This window comes from Monodelphis domestica, chromosome 7 (assembly GCF_027887165.1).
Source record: "Monodelphis domestica isolate mMonDom1 chromosome 7, mMonDom1.pri, whole genome shotgun sequence".
Taxonomy (NCBI): domain Eukaryota; kingdom Metazoa; phylum Chordata; class Mammalia; order Didelphimorphia; family Didelphidae; genus Monodelphis; species Monodelphis domestica.
The window spans coordinates 139,240,786-139,261,219 of NC_077233.1; the positions used below are offsets into that span (position 1 = coordinate 139,240,786).

Below are 20,434 nucleotides of genomic sequence, written 5' to 3' on the forward strand. Positions count from 1 at the left end.
ATAAGTTGTGTTTTCTGTCTATTTATAAATATCCGCTAAAGGTTCAGTATTTCTCTTTTCAGTCTGTTTATGCATTTTGGATTAATTGTCTATGAATTTATTTCAGGCTTGTGATGCATGGCAGAGAGAGGCCCATGAAGCAAAGGAGCGTGCTAAAGTAGCAGATACTGACAAACAGTTAGCTTTACAGAAGAAGGAAGAAGTTGAAAATAAATTTAAACGGCTACAGGAAGAATTTGAAAGGCTTGGTTTATCCTCCAAATTTCCTGTTCTGAGAAGCTATGGAGACATAGAGACCATCCCTTTACCAAAGCTGCATTCCTTACAAAGTCAGCTGCGTTTAGATTTAGAAACTGTGGATGGGGTAAGTATCCACCCTCTTCTCTTTGTTTCAGCAGAGCAGGGGGGACAGTGTCTGTGGAGGTTTTAAGAGGTAGCAACAAGAAACTGGCAGTGAATCTACAGAACTGGCAAAGACTGGACTCTCTTAGAAGGGTATCTTGCAGTCTGTGCAGAAGGACCAGCAGCAGGCAGCAGAAGGTTGGGGAGGAGGAGCAGCCTGAAGGCATAGGCTGGCTGGCAGGGGCAATAATCAAGAAATTTTGGGATTTGAGGAGATTGAGTGTTTAGTGGGGCTAAGAATTACAAAAGATCTTAAGAGTCAAGGACTTCCTCTAAGGCCTAATTGATTGTCAGGTATGAGGCTCCATTAAAGAGTTCTTTGATCACGTTTGAATTTGTTTGAAAGTCCTTTGACTCAGATACAGTTATGAAGAGGTATTTTAACTCAGTCATTAAACCAAAGAGATATGATCTATTTCTGACATGCTTCTTATCAGAAGAAAAGATTATCCTCATTTTATTTTCAGCCAATTCAGCCAAGCATTTTTATCTTTCTCATTATGATTTCTCTTTTTTGACCATTCAAGTATTCTCTGTTCCTCTGACAAGAGAAGGTCTGTCATCTGGCCACATTTTACCAATTGCATGGGGCCCAGCTTAAGGCCTACCTTCTTTAGGAGGCCTTCCCTTATGTCTGTGAAGACCTCTTCTTTCTGTGACCTACATCGTGTAGTTTGTTTACCGATAATCTTGTACTGTCTTGAATCATTACTTAAATGTCTTGTTCTTTTACCACAACTTTATTTTAAGGGCCCCAAAAGCAGGAACTGTGTCTTAAGCTTATTTGATTCTTCCTCATTTCTCTAGCACAGTACCCAGCATGGGGCTCTTTAACATAATTGACCTCAGGTAATGCTTATAAAATTAAGTTAATAAATACATTGAGAGGCTGCCTATGCATTGGGTTCTGAGATTATGAATATGATTGATGAGAGACATGCTATATTCTGAAACCTCTTCTGGAAAATAATTCTCGTTACTACAGGTAATTTTCCAACTTCATTCGAAAAAATGTGTCGTGTGCCATGAACATGATCGTAGTATAGTTCTGCAGCCATGTCAGCATTATGTCCTCTGTGAGCACTGTGCATCTAACCAGCCTGAATGTCCTTACTGCAAGGCTCAGCCAATCAAGTGGTGACCCCCAGCCCTGGTACTCGTCTGTAGCTCTTTATGAAATGACATCTGCTATATCATGGTAACTAATTAAGGACACTATTTTAGGTTTCTAGTATTTTATATAAAAGACAGATGTAGTAATTAGTGACAGACTGATCACAATCTGGACCTCCAAGGAGATAGATAATGATAGTTTTTTTAATGACTATTATTTGACTGCCTTTACATATTGACTTTTTTTTTTTAACCAACCATGTCCTAATGTTTCATGGCTACTTTGATCCTCAAAACCCTTAAGAACGAACACGAACACACACACACACACACACACACACACACACAAAATTCATTTTCTCTTTCTGAACTAAGCATAGCAAAGGTGCCTATTCTGAATGTTGTTCAGTGGGGAACAAAGTATCTCTCTGTTACGTGAATAGGCAGCCTCATTGAAAAATGTCCCTCAGAGCATTTAATCTATGACCTGTTAGTGTGTGTGTGTTATAAATCATGCCAGTATTTTGGAATCAGTCTAACACTACTGTTTACTAGATTATTAGAAGAAGTTTGATTCTTGTGAAAGCACTTTGTTAACCAGGGGGTTTAGTTAGAGGTTATGATGTTGTTTTAAATTGCTTTAAGCTGCTTTCTAGGTTTCATGTTTTTTTTTTTAATATACGATAATATGAAGCTTTATATGTGTACTGTGAACTTAAAATATTTCATATCAGTTTATTATTGTTAAATCATAGTATGGTAAATATATTGTTAGATTTCATATTCTGAAATTAGTACTTATAAAATGAACATTTATCTAGTAGTGAAAAACTTGCCTAGGATTTTTACAGTTTTCAAATTAAGTGCAAACAGATAGTATTTATAAGCAAAGAGAGTGATTATTGAAAGGCACATATACTTAAGCATTTAGATAGGTTTTTAATTTTATGAAAGGAACTAATTTTCCTAAACGTGTGCATTTGCACATATTCCAATTGGAGTTTTGTAATCCTAATGAAATGATTTTAAGAGAGATCTATCATGCATTTATATGATCCATGGCCACTTTTTCCAAGTGCCTATATGCCTTGCAAAAGAATTGAAGGAAAGAGCTTACATTTTTTATTTTGTTCTTTTATCCCTTAAAAATGTGCAAGACAATTTGATACTAACAAAAATCCTTACCTTTCTGTAATGATAACAACTCAATAATCTTGTAAGGGATGTGACACTAGAATTTTTAAATTTGAATTAAACTACACAGCTGTGTTTGGTGATCAAATTATTTAGGTCTTTAATCAGGCAATGGTGCTTTGTAATTTTTTAGAGTTGTTGATAGTCATTCGTATTTAACACTGACCGTTGGGAGTATGCAATTCAGGAGAAATCATTTACTGTATGTTAACACTGTATTTTGTTACTTTCATAGAATTAGCTTTTGGTATAGGAAAATGTTAACAATGGTGGTTTTATTCTACAAATATGAGTGTGACACAGGTACAGCTGACATTGAAAAGACCTTCTACTGTGTTACCTAATTTGTATATTCAATTACTGTTCTCAACATAAGAAGTTCATTCATGTGACCAGCAAAGTTTAATTTAATCTCTTAAAAATGTCTTGAAAATGAACAAATCCAGGCTAACCACACCCTTTCAACTTTGGCATCTGGCTGAGTGAATTGGAATAGTTAGAAGATCTGGGGGGCCTGGACTGAGGGCAGGCCTAAGAAGGCAGCTCACCAGGGAGTAGATCCAGCACCTTCTTAGTCAGTAGGCCCAGGATGTTTATATGAAGGGTGGATGGAGAGGGAGGGAGGAAGTGACAGAGGAGACAAGGTTGAGCCTGGCCTTTTGCTCCCTCACCACTAAGCCTTTTCAACACAAAGAGCTATAGGCAGGAAGACAAAATAAAATCGGACTCCTGTGGCAATAAGCTGGGAGTGCAAATTGGGAAACAGAGAGCAGGAGCATTTGTGCACTGAGATATGAACAAAACTTTAGAATGTTTTCTGACAAGGATTCTAATCACTCCTACTCTGGATTTGGACATTTTCCTTATATATTAAACACTTGAGAAAAATGGTTTCAGTTTATCCAAACTAACTTTATTCTCAGCAGAGCAGGTTGCTGCCTCCAGACACTTAGGTCTAGGTGGTGCTATAATTAGAGCAGTTTTTTGTTTTTTGTTTTTATTCACCAAATGGAGATTTGGGGAGGGAAGGGTGTGAGGCAAGGAGAGATGAAGTGGTACTTGAATAATCAAGCTTTGCTGTGAATATCAATGGACTTCTCTACTTGTGTGGGCTTTGCCAAAGACTTTTATTAAACATTAATAGCATTTTTTTAAAAGTGCAAAGTGACTAGGTAAGAATTTTTAACAGTGACCAAATTAGAATGTATTGTAAGGTAGTAGATGATGTTTTGATTTTTTAAAAAATGTTTTAAAACCTACAACTGATTTTAGACAATGGTTTTATTATCTCAATATAGAAGAATGTGGCACCACAACATTCTGCAGCTATTGTGCTAATAACAAAGGTAACTATGTTCCTAGTTTTTAGTGAAGGTTTTTTGTTTTTAATTGTAGTGAAATGATTCAGATTTATATTAAAAAGTGGTCATATGCCTCAATGCTTTTAGTTCAGTACTTAAATATATTTTTGTGCTACTGTTATCACTGTTTAAAATTCTTTTATTTTTATTAATATTTATGCACTTGTTTCTCATTTTAGGCCTTTTATTTGGCCTTTTTGGGGTAACAGGACAGTGTTTATTGTCTATAATTGACTTTTCAAAATTATGAACAAGTTAGAACAATTAAGCTTTAGATCTTCATAAGCTAATGTGGTCAGTTTTTTTTGTTGAATTTGGCTAATTCTCAGGAGATGACTTATCTCCAGAGCTAACATTCCCATGGCATCTCCTTCACACAGTGAGGAGAAGATAGGGGCTGGGCTCTTCCCAAAGGCCCACCATTAAGAAGCACATTTGGCATAGGGCCTGGATTTTCTAGTAGTAAACACCTGTGTTGGCTCTCTGTGTAATAATCACTGATAGTTTTTCAGTGTGAGAAGAGTTGCAGGTGTGTGTCCTTATGTTATTGTAGTGCTCATCATAGACTGAAATTTGAGTTTTTAAAGACTGGGAGGAAAAAGGAGAGACCAAAGAAATGTACCTATGAGTGAAATTCCCAGAGTAAGCAGCCTGGTCCTCTGTTACATGCTACTATTCTGGCCAGTTTCCTGGGTGTGCTGAATGAACCATTTACATAAAGAAAGATGCTTTCTCTGTGCCACTTTAAGTCTATAGTCTGTTTCAGTTCCTTAGAAATGTGACCTCCACAAGAGCAATTTCCAGTCTTTTCCAAAGTGATATTTTTAATACTGGAAAGTACATGTTACAGTGAATAGGAAAATGCTCAATAGGGAATGTCACAGGTTTCATTGGCCTGGGCAAACCTGCTAAATAGAAACTAACAGATGCAAGACAGACCTAACAATATTGTAGTTTATTCATTGTTTCCATTTCTCTGAAGTTGAATCACCCCAGTGCTTGTAGGGACCATGTGGCAGAGAGCAAGTTGAGTGTTTTTTGAAGTGAATGCAGTTCAGGCCTTGTGCTCTCTGTAGATTGAAGTAGCCAGGGAGCAGAGGAGACACCTGTCTCAGGGTGGGTTTCACAGTAAAGAATTCTTGTTCTACAAAGTGGAGAGTGTTGGTTTCAAAAGGAGCTCGAACTGTGTGTTTATAGATATGTTCAAATTATTCCATCATCATTTTTGTTGCCTATTGTCTTTCAACTATCTAGTGTTAAATATTGGTAGTAATATTATTGTCACAATATATTTGTGTAACTGTGGTCAGCATAAGACCTTAATTCAATATGGACTTTTCATATGTATTAATTTATGAAAGCCGCTAATATGGTTTGAGTGTTTAGATGAGAATGTTATTGTGAATGGAATTTCCTTAACCCAGAAGGTAGTATTTATAATGCATAATCATTTACTTGTAATGAATTGTTTAAGATTGTTAACACTTGTTAAATTTTTTTACACTATAGCATTTATGCAATGGTTTACAGAATTCATGGAATTATTTTTATTATCAGTATGGGAATTAAAATTTTGAATCTTTATTTTGGCTTATGTCTCATTGAGAAAAATCAACCAAATTCAGGGAAGAGAGCACCCTCTTTACTGACCTGAGATAGTTACATAGGTACATTTAATCCAGGAACCAGTTCCTTCTTCCAATAAGTCACTTTATAAATTCACTCATTTATTTTATAAAGTATTCCATACTTAAGATAGTGCCTTCATTATAGAAAATAATTACTTTTCCCTGTAGTGTTTTTTATTTTTTGCCTTAAACTTTCTTTAGCACCAGAGTCCCAGTCATGCCCTATGACCTGTTCTTCTTCCTGGTTTCACTGTTGATTTCTTTCTCACTGTCACCATGGGTAGGGAAATTGACTTGTTTTCCAAGGTTCTCTTCTATCACATCATGATTTCTTGGGATGGAACACTGGAATATCCATGAAAGAGAGGATTTTCTAGAATTGGGTCTAGTAATTAGGAGTTCAGTTCCTTGGGACTACCAAAGCAACCTTAAAGCTTATTTCCCTCCCTTCCATACGAAAATGTGTATCATATGTATGAATCAATTTAGAATCCTCGGGTCTTCTGCCTGTGAACTGTCACAAGAGGTCATTCTGAAGGCCATTGTCTCCTCGAAGATGCTTTGGGGGCCCGGTACTATTCCAAACTGGGGAGCTAGTTGTAGATTTCTTATAATCCAAATGTTCAACACTGGTACTTTCTGCCAAGACACCAAACAGCAGGCTCAATTCATTTTCCTCTATAAAATGATTCTTCCCATTACCTCCCAGAAGTGATGGAAGGATGATAGAACATACAGATTTGGAAGTGATTAATTGTAGAATTTAATTTAGACATTAAAATAAAGTCTGTTCTGCAACAAGAGTCATACAGGGAATGCTCAAAGAGCACACATGATTTACCTTTCTGCTTTGAATATGAAATGTGATTCTGAGTTAGCAAGTTTTTCAGGGTTTTTACTTCCTTAGAAAGTTCCTCATATTCCTAAAAATGAAACATTACAAAAAGATCATAGATTTGGACCTGGAAGGGACCTTACAGTCTGTAAAGTCAAAAACTCATTTAAAGATTAGGAAAACACACACGCAAACACGTATGCACATGCACTTTAAGTGTTCATTAACTCCAATACAAGACCTCCAGTGGTCATAGCAAATCTTTAAAAATATTTGTAATAAAGGCTAATAAAGCTGTTTTTTTCAGACTTAGGCTCTTTACCTTGATGTTGCTAGATGGAGATTACCAGTCACCACAAAGTAGGGGGAAGGGAACAGAAGCAGCATTTATTAAGTATTTTTTCAAATATCTTATTTGATCCTAACCTAACCTCAGGAGGTAGGTGCTATTACTATTTGCCTCATTTTACAGCTGAGGAAACTGAGGTATACAGAGATTAATTTACCCAGGATCACATAGCTATAAATGGCTGAGGCTGGATTTGAACATGAGTCTTCCTAATTCCAGGTCCAGGGCTCTATCAAAACTCAACCTAGCTACCCAGTACACCTTTCATTGTCACACTGTAGTTCTATGGTAGAAGATACTCCCCTCTCTATAATTAAGATCTCTAAACTAATGCTTTTCCAGCCCAGGAAGCTCTGCAATCTCCTCCCTTACCCCTTGAAAGGTACACATTTATAGGCTTTAAGAGCAAAAATCCTCTTCATATGCTTTATATAGTACTGCATGGATAAAGACTGGATTCTTGAAGGTTAGTCCTCCACTAAGCTGGGAAAGTTTTGATTCCACAGGCCTGGCTGTTTGTGGAGAAGCTCATCAAGGCACCTGCCATGCTTGGACTCAAGGTGACCTTGGTTCTAATCCCAGTTCTGCCACTTATTAATTGTGTGGCTTTGGGGCAAGTCCTGAATGCTTTCTGGGCCTCAGTTTTCTCAACTACAAAATTAATAGATTCAATGAGGTGACCTCTGAGGTCTCTTTGAGCTCCAATTTTATGATCCAAGTTAGCCACAGAAGATAAAATCACTGTTCTAGATGGTAAGATTCTCTGGTGAGCACAATTTACATGTAGTCTTTCTTCAGATTTACATTTTAGAAAGCCAATGCAAGAGAACCCAAAGTAGCTGGGGCTCCCTCCCCTTTAAGCCATCTCTGTACTATACCTTATTACATTTCTCCAGAGTTTCAAACACAGGACCCTTGGCTTCTCCTTCTGGATTTGCTGCCTTGCTTTCTGTTGGGGCTTTTAAGTAGCCTGCTTCTTCAAACACCTTTTTCAGCAATTTGTCATATCCCTGTGTTAAGAGGAAGAGGATACAGAGTGCAAGGAATAATCCTCAGAGTCAACTCAGTTTGGTGATAGTTACAAATTTCAAATAAATAACAAAAGAAATTGAATACACCAGGGTTGAACACCACTGTGCACATGACTGCTTCCACTGAAGTGTTCTCTCTTACCTGTGGAGTAATTAATTCATCAGCAAGAGATTGCTCTGTTTTATCCCACTTCTGCTGTAAGGCCTCCACCAAGGTTGGATATACTAGAGGAAAAATCATTTACCTTACAGCTGTGCCCAGTTATTACCCAAGTATTGCAGTGGACGCTCACCACTGAAAGGAAAACAGTGATCACCCAAGCTTACAACACTCCATTTTCGAGGCTGCTGATGGAAGTTGTTAGATCTAGGCTTAGCCTTTAAGCTTATCAAGCCTCAATCCCTTCTCACACCCTACCTACCTCTACTTACCTAACAAAGCATGTGGGTGGCAAACCAAAGGTGTCTCAAAGGTTAGAGAATAAACACAAGTACTTGGTTCAGACACTCGAGCCAGTTTATTACTTTTCCCACAGGCAAGGTCCACCTAAAGAGAGCATAAAAAAATAGGAAAATATTACCTATTTATTGGTTTTTGAAGTTTACATATACAGATTCTTTTACAGGTGAGAGGAATAGAAGGGGGAGAGACAGGGAATGACAGCTAATGTGACTGAATAGCCATGATTTCAGCCCCTGACTTTTAAGTAATCCCATTAAAGTTTGTGTTTAATCCTACTCTAAATGATGTATAGCCTACACTAAAATTTGGTGCTTTTTAGGAGACCCTAGTTTCCTTCATCTAACTTGGTATAAAGCCTACAACTTCTACTTGGGATCAGGTTATATCCAGAGAGCCTCCCTTTTGGATTTACAGCTCACTTTCACCAGGATAGAAAAAGATTGGAATACAAAAGTTGATAGTAGAGACATATACATTTTCTACTCTCTCCATATGAAAATATCCATATGATTTGTGTGTTGTTCAGTAAACCGTACCAGTTTAAGGGGTGAGTGTCTGTACCTATTCCTTGATATCTAGAATCTTATAATTAGTAAAAAACAAAAACAAAAAAACCTGCCTCTTGCTAGACATCCTCATTGTAGATCTACTCTCTCTTGCTGTTTATATCATTTACATTTCTATGCTCCTGGATTTTTTGCAAAATCCTGGTTTTATAAAAATGATTCCTGGAGTTAAAACAAACTGAGTGTCCCTTCATGGACAGCTTAATAATGCTTTTGGTTGGTGCTACCCTGTGGAATCCCAGAAGAAGAAGAATTCAAACCTTTTTTTTAGGTCATTGTCCCCCCCCTTTTTTTTAAAGGACTTGAGGAACAAAGATGCCATCAAATCCTGCCTTGTTCAGCATATACTGTTCTGGGCACCAAAGTAAGTACCTTTGTCTGCCTGTTCTTAGTCCCACAGGAATCTCCATCTCTCATCCACATGCCAGTAAATGTGTTGTTGAAAATTTCCCATTCATCCCAAATCCTGGGAAAGAGTAAATAAAAACTATTACTTCTTAAGAAGCAATATTTAGACTAATCCCTGAAAAGTAAGTCACCAAATTAAACTATATCCAAGACAAGCTACCAATGAATGACTTGCCAAAACATAATTGCTAAAAATTTCCCCAGAAAAAGGAGATGCTTATATTCCTTTTAATACATCCCAAGAGCCCAATATCTAGACTCATACCAGAAAGACAATACCTTGGGCAAGTCAATTCTCTTCTAAGACTTACTAAGTGAGAGATTACCCTAGTTGACTTTAAAATTCTTTTACAGATAAGAAAAGCTTTTTCTTTCCAGTTTTCCAACTTTGAGATTGGGGCAGAGGTCGGGGGTAGGAAGTGGGGACGAACTCCTCCCTGCCAGAAGTTAACATGTAGGCTCATTGAAGGGGCCACTATTTACGCTGAACAAGAATCTATAGAGTTTTGATGATGGTGGAGATTCTTTGAAAAAGAAAAGTAAGTCAGTGAGCTCACCCCAGAATGCCACTGTAGGCATTCCAACGGAAAGTCTGTTCATGTTGTGTGACATTGTAGAAGGGACAGAATTCATACTTATACCTGGAGGGAGACACAAGGGCTTTGGGTCATAACATAATCATGTCTGTAAATGCTCTGAACTCTCCCTGCCCCCTCCATCATAGTCCCTGTACTCACATGGATTCCACCAAACTGAAGCATTTGCCAGAAAGTCTGAAGAGATGTGCAGGACCTGAGGGGGGAAGGGAGAAAGACATTTTGACTCAAAACCTTCATCCTGAAGACACACACTGTTGATATCTAAAAAAAATTAAGTTTCTATTTCATTCAAGTCATTTTCACTTGCTATTATAAGACTGGGAGTAGTTCCTTTTGTACAAAAAAAACAAGGACCAGGGAGGTCCCCCCCAAAGTTACCTTTAGAGACAAACAAAACTTAAGCATGACCAAAGACCAAATATGCAGCTCAACATCAAGGCCTCATTGGCCGCATGACATGAGGACATAAAGGCAAGATTGTGCCATTCTTTGGGCTTAAAGTGTTAGAACCAGAGAACCTAATGTAAATGAGACTGGCTAAAGTACAAGGTGGGGAGGAGAGAGACTGCAGTTTTACTTTGGCCTGTCTTCTGGGAATAGAGGCAGAGGTGGGAGATAGTGAATTGTCCCACGAGTCAAATGGACCATTTGCTGATTACCAATTACAAGCGAGCTCTGTCCTAAGGAGGCTAATTAATGAGAGGAGCTCTTTAAAAAGTTAAGTGGTTCTTTGGCTGAAGGGGTCAGAGAGTTATTGCAAAAGATCTCCAAATCCATAGGTATGGTAGTCATCACATTAAACAATTCAGGACAGTGAATAAGACATACATAACATAGAATGATGCTTCACATATATGTAATGTGATTTTTTAAAATTCATGTGAAATTGTGGTTAATAAAACATTCATTTAAGAGGGTTTCTAAACTCATAGTAACTTTTTGTTGTGTATTTTCTATCATGAGAATGGAGGGAGGGAGGGAGGGGTAAATTTTTTTATATTATCTCAGAAAAAGCCCTGGGAAGTTCAAGCACTTAATTCCCAGTGCCAGTGCCCATTTCATGAAAGGTGTCTAATTCCTATTGAAGAAGAAAATTTGTCAATTAAGTTCACACCAGTTGGCAATTATGTGAGATAGGTCACAGGAAATTACTGGACCTTGGATATATTCATCACTAATTTGCTAGCACAGAGTTCGTATAATTGTCTATTCCCAACACCCACTTTCTCCGTTCTTATTCTGTGACCTATTGAATACTACTAGAAAATCATTTTTTCTAGTTGACTTCATTTTCGATTTTTCACAGTATATCTTCTAAATGTTTTCTCTCTCAAACTCCAATCCCAGCCTCTCTTAGGTGCTATTATTATCCCCATGCTACAGATAAAAAAACAGGCATCATTAGTAAGTTTCTGAGGCTACATTTGAACTCGGGACTTCCTGACTCCTTGCCTGACATCCTATCCACTGCAGCACCTAGCTGCCCTCCTGTGTTCCTGTGAGCTTGTACTGTTCCTCCTACTTGTAAATCCTACCCACCTAAAAAAAAATAGCCTATAGTACTTACTATTCATACCATACATTTAACTCAGCATATGCTATTAATTTTTTTAAGTATCTGTGCCCTGTGTTGACATATTTCAGGGTAGGAAGAAACTAGTCTCATTTCTGGTTCATATTCCCTACAGTACTAGTAAAGTGACCTCCACATATTAGGTGTGTCTATAAAAGCTTTTAACGTGTTGGTGGTAATGGCAAGGGAAATAGGCTTATGGTTTAATTTCGCCACAGATAATTGGGAATATTTTCCTAAAAAGTAATGAATCACACTTTTGGAGCCAGAAGGGCATTACCATAAGAGATCACCCAGTGTTGCCCTTCTCATTTTTTAAAGAAGAAAAAACTAACTGTTGGAGAGTAGAAAGACTTGGTCATTTCGTAACATACGATTTAGTGTCAAAGTTAGAATTAGAACCCAAATTTAGGTTTCCTAACCCCCTACACCTAAATTTACTGCTAACTTATTTCAAAGGATTCCTTTAAATACCACATTTTTCACAGGCATATAATTAGAAGACAACCAAACAATTTCAAGATGTCTTCGATAAAGTTAAATTTAGGACAAACAATGGAAAATTAACATTAAATATGTAAGTTCTTGGACACCAATGGATGTTAGTTATGGGGCATCTTTCCCCAAATCAAGAAGACTGAAAGAGACGGCTTCCAATGGCCAAAGTCTGGCTGTCCCAACCATCAGTTGTAATATCTCCTCCTCCCCCTCTCCCCCATATTCTCCAAGTCTTCACTGAGCCAACTTTAACTAAAGATTGATTCCAGGCAACCACAGAATATTGTGCCTAAGGCAGTGATGGCAAACCTTTTAGAGATGAAGTGCTGGGCTCCACCACCACCCCACCCCAACCCCCAGACCCAGAGTGCTGGGCAGAGGGACTTTAAAGTGAGGAATGTCCTCAGGTGCATGGAGAGGGGGAGGGGAGCAGCTCTGCCCCAAGTCCCTCTGCCTTTCTAGTAAGAACTCTGGCAGGCAACGGCAGACATGCCCACAAAGAGGGCTTTGCCTGCCCTTTTTTGCATACATGCCATACGTAGGTTTGCCATCACTGGCCTATGTTCAACATCCCAGATCCAGCCATATCCAGTTGGAAGGAGGAAAGCTTAGTTCAAAGCTGGTTTGAACTAAAGAGATGTTTGAAATTAAATATGTATCCTCCCTGGGTTCCCTTCAGAATGAAGGGAAAGGTATGGGAAGTTTTAGCCAGGCTGTGGAAAGTTGGGAGCCATGTCATGACTCACCTGAGATTGCTGATGGATTTCTCTTGGCCTGTAACCGACTGGTCTGAGGTAAGAAGGGGTTATTCACTCTGTCGGGGAAAATCAATAATGCTGGCCAACAAGCAGAGAAAATGAACATGCTCACTGACTAGATACCTCTTCTCCCTGGAATCTACCACTTCCTCCAGGAAAGCTTTTCCTGAATACAGTGTTTCTGCCCACAGTCATATCTCCCTCCCCTGAGCACCCATGGGCCTTTCTGCATATAACCCACACATATTACCAAACATTTACCGAGACAAGGAGGGATAATGAAATGGGCAAGTTAGGTAAGGCCCAGTAAAGATGACAATGGTAGCTGTGACCAGCCAGAAGTTTAAATGTCAAGTCCACCATGGTGGAATAATAGCAGTGTGGAATCTGGAAGCCAGAGAGCCCTTGCACTTCAAAATCATCTAGTATAACTCCCATCCTACAGAGCTGTTGCTTAACACACATAAATCTGCAATAATAATGGTGATTGCAGTAACATTTGTCTCTATTGAGCACAGTTTAAAAAGTTTTCACAAAAAACCTGTAAAAGAGTTACTTCTATTTTACTTTCACAAATCCAAGATCTTTATCCTTGTGGATTGCTCCCTCTGCAAGTACATACATCACAATCCATCCGTGCCCTCTCATCAAGGATGATTCTTGTATTTTCTGATAAATCTGCCAGTGCATAGCACTGGGCCTTTTTCATGGTATACAATTAAGTCTGATGACTTGAATTCAAGTGATGATGTGCACAGTATGGTGAAGCCCCTCCTTTGGGTCTTTCAGTATTACATACACCTCTTTCAACAATGCAGGTCCCTAACTTCTTGCACCAAAGTCATTTTTGGCATATTACACATTCCTGATACTCTGGTTGCCTGGTGTTTGGCTGCTGCTAAGATAATAGTGTTCAGAATTCACAAATAGAGCTTTATTTATTGGTATTTTGAAAAAAAGGCCAAGAATCTGTTACAACTTATTCCTATTAATACCACCACCATGACTCATTTCTGGATCCATTTCAAGGGTAGTGTCTCCTCATGGATTGCTAAAAAATTTCAAGTGGTTTTCCACTTTTTCCTGAGGAAGCTATATAGTAATCCAGGGCTTAATTCAATAAGCACGTCATTCATCTAAGAACAGAGATTTGGGAAAACCTCCCCATCCAACTCTAAGCAGAAGCTATCCAGGTCGGTGGTGTAGACCTACAGCGGCAAGCATTTAATGAGTGTGTCTCCTTGTTTTATACTTCATTTGATAATGATAAACATAGAACAAATCCTCTCTGGGGTCATTTCTATAAAGAAATCTCTAAACCATGTTAGAGCACTGCTAAAACTTTGCTCCAAATGTTCTTGGTTTTTGGAATCAATACCAGAGAATCTTGTGTTCTCTTCACCTGTTAGGCTAAAGTTCTTTTCCCCCAGAACAAAACTGAACTGCTGTATGGTTTTGAAAGAAAAAGCGCTGGGTTCGGAAGGTCGAAGATTCTGTATTGTCCCTACCTACTTTAGTGACTTTGCCCAAGTCCATTCCCACCTCTAGAAATGACCACGCCTTCCTCCCCCGGAGGCACTGAGAACTCCACTTGGTCTCCCTCGATGAGCCCGGCCCGCAGAGCAGGCGGACACAGGAGTCCCTTACCCGAATGTGTTCGGCTCCTCCACGACCTTCATTTTCCCGGCACTGGCTAGATCTGGAGAGGATTAAATAAAGGTAGGGTAGGTGCCTGGAGGCGGACACGAAAGTTGCGAGGGCCCGAGAGGCTCAAGGATCCCCCGGGTGTGAAAGTTACTTACTGTGCGGGCCCCATCCAAGATGCTGCAGCAGCACCAGCAGCAGCAGCGGGGTAACCTGTCGCGGACCCTGCTCAACCCCCAGCTCCATAGCTCTCGGCACTCGCGCTTAGTGAGAAACAGTTGTCACGTGGACAAGGAGTCGGTCACGTGGGGTTGCGGAGCCGGAAACTACGCCCAGGGACGCATGCGCACGTTCTATCCGGCGTTGGGGAGACTGGAGAAGTTGTGTTTCTTCTCTTGCTTTACCACGCCTTCCCCTCTGTCATGGGCCGGAAGAAGTCCGCTCGAGGCTCGGGCCCGGAGCGGGCCAAAAGCGGTGGCCGGCGGGCTCAGGGCCATTCTCGGGCCTTTCGCTCCTTGGACAGCTTCACCGAGGAGGTTGAAGCTGCACTTCTCGGTGAGGACCGGGGCTGGGAGTGAGAGAGGGGCCCAGGCATGGGACGGCCTATAGAGCACCCTCGGAGAGGAAGGACCCATAAGGCTGTCCCGAGGGGCTGGGGAGGCCGGGGATCCCTGGGATGACCCATAGCGCTGCACCCAAGGAAGGTGGGCTGGTGTCCCAAAGATGTGATGGCCAGCCCCAGGGACCATCAGAGGGGAATGGATGAAGCCCAGGATCCTAAAGGGGGTGGGAGGACGGTGGACTTGGACTGATTGAAAACCGCAGCAATTGCTAGGTAAGTTTAGGGATCCGTGGGCAGATCCTATCCTGTGAGCTTTTTTGAGGACTGTTCTTTATCTATATTTGTATTCTGCTCAATGTCCTGCACATTCTTGGTGCTTAATGTTTGTTAATGCTGAAAGAATACCCCTAGGGTGGTGTGGTAGGAAACAGGTCCATTGATAGTTTGTTTATACTCTGGTGGGTTTATTTTGGTATGGTTTTGGTCGTGTAAAGGATTTGAAGTCAGAAGACCTTTTGAATCTCATCGTTGCTACTTACTACCCTTGCAAATCACTAAACCTCTCCTTATCTCGATTTCTTCAATTGTTAAGTAAAAAGGTTGGGCTAGATTAAAAGTTTTGGTTTTTTTTAACCTGGGGGGTGGTGGTGTTAAAAATATATGGTTTTCTTTGTAATCCTATGAAGAGGATCCAGAGACTTTACCTGACTACCAAAAAGGACACAGAAAAGGTTAAGAATCCTGGTCGACCAACTCTGAATGATCCTGTGAATGGATCAGTGGGGTTGAGAGGAAGTGGAAGAGAAGACTGATTGATAAGAACCCCTTCAAAGGGTTTGAGAGGCTCTGAGTTACAAGTAACAGAAAAGCAGAGATCTGGGTCAGCAAAGGATAATAAATTTAGAACTGAGGGGTATCTTAGAACCCATTGAGTCCTTCCCTCCATTCCCCATTTTATACATGAGAAAACCAAAAAGTACAAACAATTAAATGACTTGGCCAGAGTCACACTAGTGCCTAAGGTGGAGCCCAGTTTCTCCTGACTCCAAGTCTAGTGCCCTCTCCACTAAAGTCTGCCACTTTTTGACTGGAAAGGTCATGAATACTAAAATATCCTTCCAGGTCTTCTAAAGTGCCAGTTTCTGAGCTCTGTTTTATATATGCAGCTTCTGTAGAAAATGATGCTGAGTCAGAAGGTACCTCCTCCAGGCTGGAACTGCCCTGTCCCCTGGCCATGTGGGAGCTTGGCCACTGTGACCCCCGGAAGTGCACTGGCAGGAAGCTGGCTCGCCAAGGTCTGGTTCGAACTCTCCGACTGAATCAGAGATTCAACGGCCTGATCCTTAGCCCCATGGGCACCCACTATGTGTCACCGGCAGATAAGTATGGCTATGAATTTGTCCGAGGCAAAAGTTCCCTCTACTAGGGCCAGCAGTACCTGACCTAGCCTTTAGCTAAGACCTCCTGAACCTGATTTGTTGATTCTATTAAGGATTAACATTGTGGACAAGCAGCACCTATTGCTGTGGAATTACTTAATTAGATCAGAGCCATTGAATAACAAGCAGTAGTAGCCCCATCTTATGCCTCATAAAGGAAGAGGTCAAAATATTGGGCAGGAAAATCTTACTCATTGATTGGCTTTGGGGTGGGTGGGGGCCGGGAGTGTTGGGAATAGGTTTCTTGGGCCCCAAAGAAGAATCAACCCCTCTATGGTTGTCTTGTAGACAGCTGGTAGCTCAGTGTGGAGTTGCAGTCATTGACTGCTCTTGGGCCAAACTAGAAGAAACTCCATTTGGGAAGATGCGAGGGAACCACCTTCGATTGCTACCTTACCTGGTGGCTGCCAATCCTGTCAATTATGGGCGGCCCTGCAAACTGTCCTGTGTGGAGGCTTTTGCTGCCACTTTTTGCATTCTGGGTGAGTTCTGAAATGAAGTACTTCCCTTATATGGTTGTCAAAAGTGGGGGAGGACTGCTGTGGTTATTGATGGGCCCCCATTGCAACAGGGTAGTTTCCCTGTATTTGGGGTAGGGTAATTGAAGTTTGGAGATTTTCTTTTTCCTTAAATGGCAGGCTTTTCTGATCTTGCCATCATCTTGCTACGAAAATTCAAATGGGGGAAGGGGTTTTTGGACCTGAATAGTCAGCTCTTGGACAAGTATGCAGCCTGCAGTGGCCCTGAGGATGTGCTTCAGGTGGAAAAGGAGTTCCTGGCTAGTGCTGCTGAGAAACCTGAGGAGGACATAGGTGAGCTCTGTTAGGCCACATTGATTCCCTTGCCTCCACAGGGCCAAGTCATCTTGAGCATGGTAGTGGAACCTCTTTATTGTGTTGATTTAGAATCTTGAACCCTAGAGACTACATTTCCCACAATCCCCTTTTTCTGTTTGTGTGTCTCTACCTGGGAGGAGTTTTGAGTGGGTTTTCCACTCTCTGGTTCCATGGCAGGAGAGGAAGGAGCTGCTCTTGATTTTTGCTAGCCTTACTTATACTTCAAGATAAATATTTAATAAATATTATTAAATATAATACTTGGAGTACTAGATAATAATTTTAATCTTTACAGTATCAAAAGATATGTGAACCTGATTGTTTTGGGGCATAATTGACATCCTCCTTATTAGAGAAAAATTATAAACTAATGTGCCTGGCACTTAGAGTTCTCCAGAATAAGTCTCCTACCCACTTTTTAGTCCTATTATTCCCTTTCTTTAAAAATTCTACTTTCCAAACAAACCGGACTACTAGCTGCTCCCTGAGCACTATATTCCATCTTCTGCTTTGTATTTTGTATGCCTCTCAAGTCATATAGAATATGTTGCTTCTGTTGCCACCTCTCAGAATCCCTGTCTTCCTAAACTTCTTATTGGAGGCTTTCCCTAATTAGATCTTCTCTCCCACTTCAGTAGATAGTGGGACACAATTCCTGCATCTATTTTCCTTGTACCATTCTTACATGTGTTCATATCATATCCCCCTTCTCCAACAGAATGAACTGTTTTCAACCATTTATGTCTTTATATCCCCATGGCCTAGGATGATATTGTGTTGAATTGAACAAAACTTGGACCTTCCTTCTCAAGGGTGGAGTAGAGATTCTTGACTACCTGCACCTTTTACTTCACTCATTTTCTTCTTGATTTTACAGATCCATTTGATGTGGACTCAGGACGAGAATTCTCAAATCCTAACAGGCTTGTGGTCCCTACCAGGTAGGCCCTTCCTGTTTTTATTTTGTTCTTTCCCCTGAGGAACCCACCTAAGTGCTGTCTGGTGTGTGATTGACCCTATCCTGGACTCTCTCACATCTTCCAGGGATTTTGCTATTAATTTTGCATTTCTGCATATCAACCATTCTCCTTCTTTGTTTCCAGAATGACTGAAGACAGTGATGAAGAATCAGATGATGGAGAAGGAGATTATGAAAGTGAAGAGGAGGAGGAGGAGGAGGAGGAAGAAGAGGAAAAGGATGAGGAACAGGGAGACAGAAGTGATGATGAAAACCCCGATGAAAAGAACAGAAAGGCATCTCTTGCCACAATGAATACAGATGTTTGGAAAGGAATCAAGAAAAGACAAAGAGACTGACTAGTGCTCAATACAGCTGTATTTTCCAAACCTGGGTGACAAACCTAGAAAGGGATTAACTGGTTCCACAGAGACCAATACACTTGTTGGAACTTGGGATTGGTGCCAACCCTACTCAGGAAGTGTAGCACTGGACACTTTTATCTACTTTAATGTTTCCCCCATGATTTAATCAGCTGTACTATTGGAAATTTTTAGGCCGGGTGAGGAATCTGCCTTGGATCTGTCATAATGAAGCTGAGAACCCAGAGTAACTGTTAGTGAGTGATTTTATGATATGTCCATTCTAGGAGGCTTTGTTACAGGATAACAGTGTGGTGCTGCTTCCTTGTAGCACAACAGTCCTACAGAAGGAACCAGGTATGGATCCTGGAACTTTAGTTTCTACCTGGGGACAGAAGGCTGGTTAGCCACTGGAGGGGCAGGGGAAGACTAGGCTTGAATGGGAATTCTCCAGTCCAGACTTAACTGTGAGGTCTTCCAAAGTGAATGGGAAGAAGGGATTTTACACTTGAGTTTGTAGGTGCCCCAGACTAGCTTTATAGGCTAAGAGCAGAGGGGCAATCTTCTGCGGCTCAAAGGCTCTCTCTGGACCAGGTACATTTTCATGGGATCAGAAGATACAACTAGATAATCTTAGAGGAAGAACACAGCATTAGTGCCAAGTGTTCAGCATGATGATGTCCATGGTGGGTGTCTACTGTCCACACTGTAAGAGCCTTTCTCAGGGGGCCTGCCCTCCATAGGAAATCAATCTTCTGCCATGGACAATTACTGTCATCAGCACTGGGATGAGAGAGGCTATTGCGAGGACCAGGTGCCCTCCCATTACGTATCTCAGCTCTTTCATTCAATAGCTGTGTGACTTAAGGCAAATCCAATTACTTCTGTTTCCTCATCTGTAAAATGGGGTTGTACTAAATGAGTGATCACTAAGGGCCCTTCTGGATCTGACATTCTGTGACATTAAACTTGATGGTGTTCCTGTCATTTCCAGGAGAGCTTCCTAGATAAGATTACACCAGACTGCACACAACAGTCTTACTGCTGTATTAGCTTATTTGAGGTTTGATAACCATCTTCTGGCCTGAGATATAGACTGGCTACTAAATCTGTCAGACTTTAATTTCATTGAAGAGAATCTGTTCAGGGATTGGGATGGCGCTTGTGGATGGATCTGGGAGTAATTGGGTTGGGCATTGGGAGCCAACCTTTAGGCTCATTAGATTGCTTGGAGAAGCAGGATTGGAGGATTGGTTCTCAGCCTGCACCACCTGCTTACCTTGAAGTCTCAATCAGCCTGCCCTAAGTGCTCTAACAGTTGCTCAAATGGGTCCTTTGGGTGGCACTGTTTGGGTCTCCAGGCAGAGGGAAAGTAGGGCAATAGCTGTCACTGGTGGAGATTTGGGCCCCAGTGGCCCCAGGGAGTGCTCATAGAAAAGGCATCAAACTCACATTGGCCTAGGAGCAGATAAAAGCTATTGTGCCTGACTGAGGCACACACAACAGTAAACAAGGAGAAACATCACAAACGCAGACCCTAGAAGATTCTTCCACAATGACCACTGAGGTAACACCAGAAGGAATTGAACAGAAGTTTCTGATGAAAAGACCAGTCGAACTGGACACCTTAATGTAGATATTTGCAGCTGGGGTGGGGGTGAGGGTGGGAAGGAGGAAGGGAAAAGCAGATCTTGGCACCACCCAGAAAGAAGCTCTGCTTAGTCATCTCCCATGCTCTTCTCCATCTCTTTGAGTTTCTTCACAAACTCCTGTGCTTCTCTGTCCATCCTTCCCTCCAGCATCCTCAGGGCTGACTTCACTAGAAGAGATCCAGCCCAGGTTTACCAAAGCCATG

General features: G+C 40.9%; 4 protein-coding genes across 27 annotated transcripts in view; 2 read left to right on the forward strand and 2 right to left on the reverse strand.

Annotated features, from left to right (window-relative positions):
- The window catches only part of UNKL (unk like zinc finger), a 151,480-nt gene extending 145,826 nt beyond the window's left edge, over window positions 1–5,654 (forward strand). For all 21 annotated transcript variants that reach the window (XM_056805665.1, XM_056805667.1, XM_056805671.1 and 18 more), the window contains 2 exons: window positions 107–364; window positions 1,388–5,654. In XM_056805665.1, coding sequence (XP_056661643.1) covers window positions 107–364; window positions 1,388–1,543 — 414 coding nt within the window. In that variant the 3' untranslated portion in view covers window positions 1,544–5,654. The remainder of the gene's footprint in view (window positions 1–106; window positions 365–1,387) is intronic.
- GNPTG (N-acetylglucosamine-1-phosphate transferase subunit gamma) lies at window positions 5,630–14,734 on the reverse strand. Of its 2 annotated transcripts, XM_001363471.5 has the most exons (11): window positions 14,581–14,716; window positions 14,426–14,477; window positions 12,767–12,834; window positions 10,088–10,142; window positions 9,908–9,991; window positions 9,315–9,408; window positions 8,346–8,460; window positions 8,056–8,138; window positions 7,761–7,892; window positions 6,540–6,621; window positions 5,630–6,337 (listed from the first exon to the last, which is right to left on the reverse strand). In XM_001363471.5, the coding sequence occupies exons 1-11, from the start codon at window positions 14,666–14,668 to the stop codon at window positions 6,216–6,218; spliced, it is 975 nt and encodes a 324-aa protein (XP_001363508.1). In that variant the 5' UTR covers window positions 14,669–14,716; the 3' UTR covers window positions 5,630–6,215. The 2 variants fall into 2 exon arrangements, with proteins under 2 accessions (XP_001363508.1, XP_056661660.1); XM_056805682.1 differs by having other exon boundaries at window positions 5,630–6,621; window positions 14,581–14,734.
- A 1-nt stretch (window position 14,735) lies between these two features.
- Window positions 14,736–18,826, forward strand: TSR3 (TSR3 ribosome maturation factor). The gene is made up of 6 exons (XM_001363400.5): window positions 14,736–14,977; window positions 16,151–16,367; window positions 16,712–16,905; window positions 17,062–17,235; window positions 18,137–18,200; window positions 18,363–18,826. Exons 1-6 carry the CDS (start codon window positions 14,845–14,847, stop codon window positions 18,574–18,576), a joined length of 996 nt encoding a protein of 331 aa, XP_001363437.2. The 5' UTR covers window positions 14,736–14,844; the 3' UTR covers window positions 18,577–18,826.
- The window catches only part of BAIAP3 (BAI1 associated protein 3), an 80,305-nt gene continuing 78,448 nt past the window's right edge, over window positions 18,578–20,434 (reverse strand). For all 3 annotated transcript variants that reach the window (XM_056805662.1, XM_056805660.1, XM_056805661.1), the window contains one exon: window positions 18,578–20,398. In XM_056805662.1, the coding sequence (XP_056661640.1) occupies window positions 20,298–20,398 (101 nt within the window). In that variant the 3' untranslated portion in view covers window positions 18,578–20,297. The remainder of the gene's footprint in view (window positions 20,399–20,434) is intronic.

Bases quoted from the DNA above. Each gene is read 5' to 3' on its own strand.
- GNPTG (XM_056805682.1), bottom strand. From the start codon at position 14,668: ATGGAGCTGGGGGTTGAGCAGGGTCCGCGACAGGTTACCCCGCTGCTG. The intron at 10,143-12,766 runs GTGAGTCATGAC...TTCCCCCCTCAG, and splicing joins AAATCCATCAGCAATCTCAG to GTCCTGCACATCTCTTCAGA. The intron at 8,461-9,314 runs GTACTTACTTTG...TGCTCTCTTTAG, and splicing joins CTAAGAACAGGCAGACAAAG to GTGGACCTTGCCTGTGGGAA.
- TSR3 (XM_001363400.5), top strand. From the start codon at position 14,845: ATGGGCCGGAAGAAGTCCGCTCGAGGCTCGGGCCCGGAGCGGGCCAAA. The intron at 16,368-16,711 runs GTATGGCTATGA...GTTGTCTTGTAG, and splicing joins TATGTGTCACCGGCAGATAA to ACAGCTGGTAGCTCAGTGTG. The intron at 16,906-17,061 runs GTGAGTTCTGAA...CTTAAATGGCAG, and splicing joins TGCCACTTTTTGCATTCTGG to GCTTTTCTGATCTTGCCATC.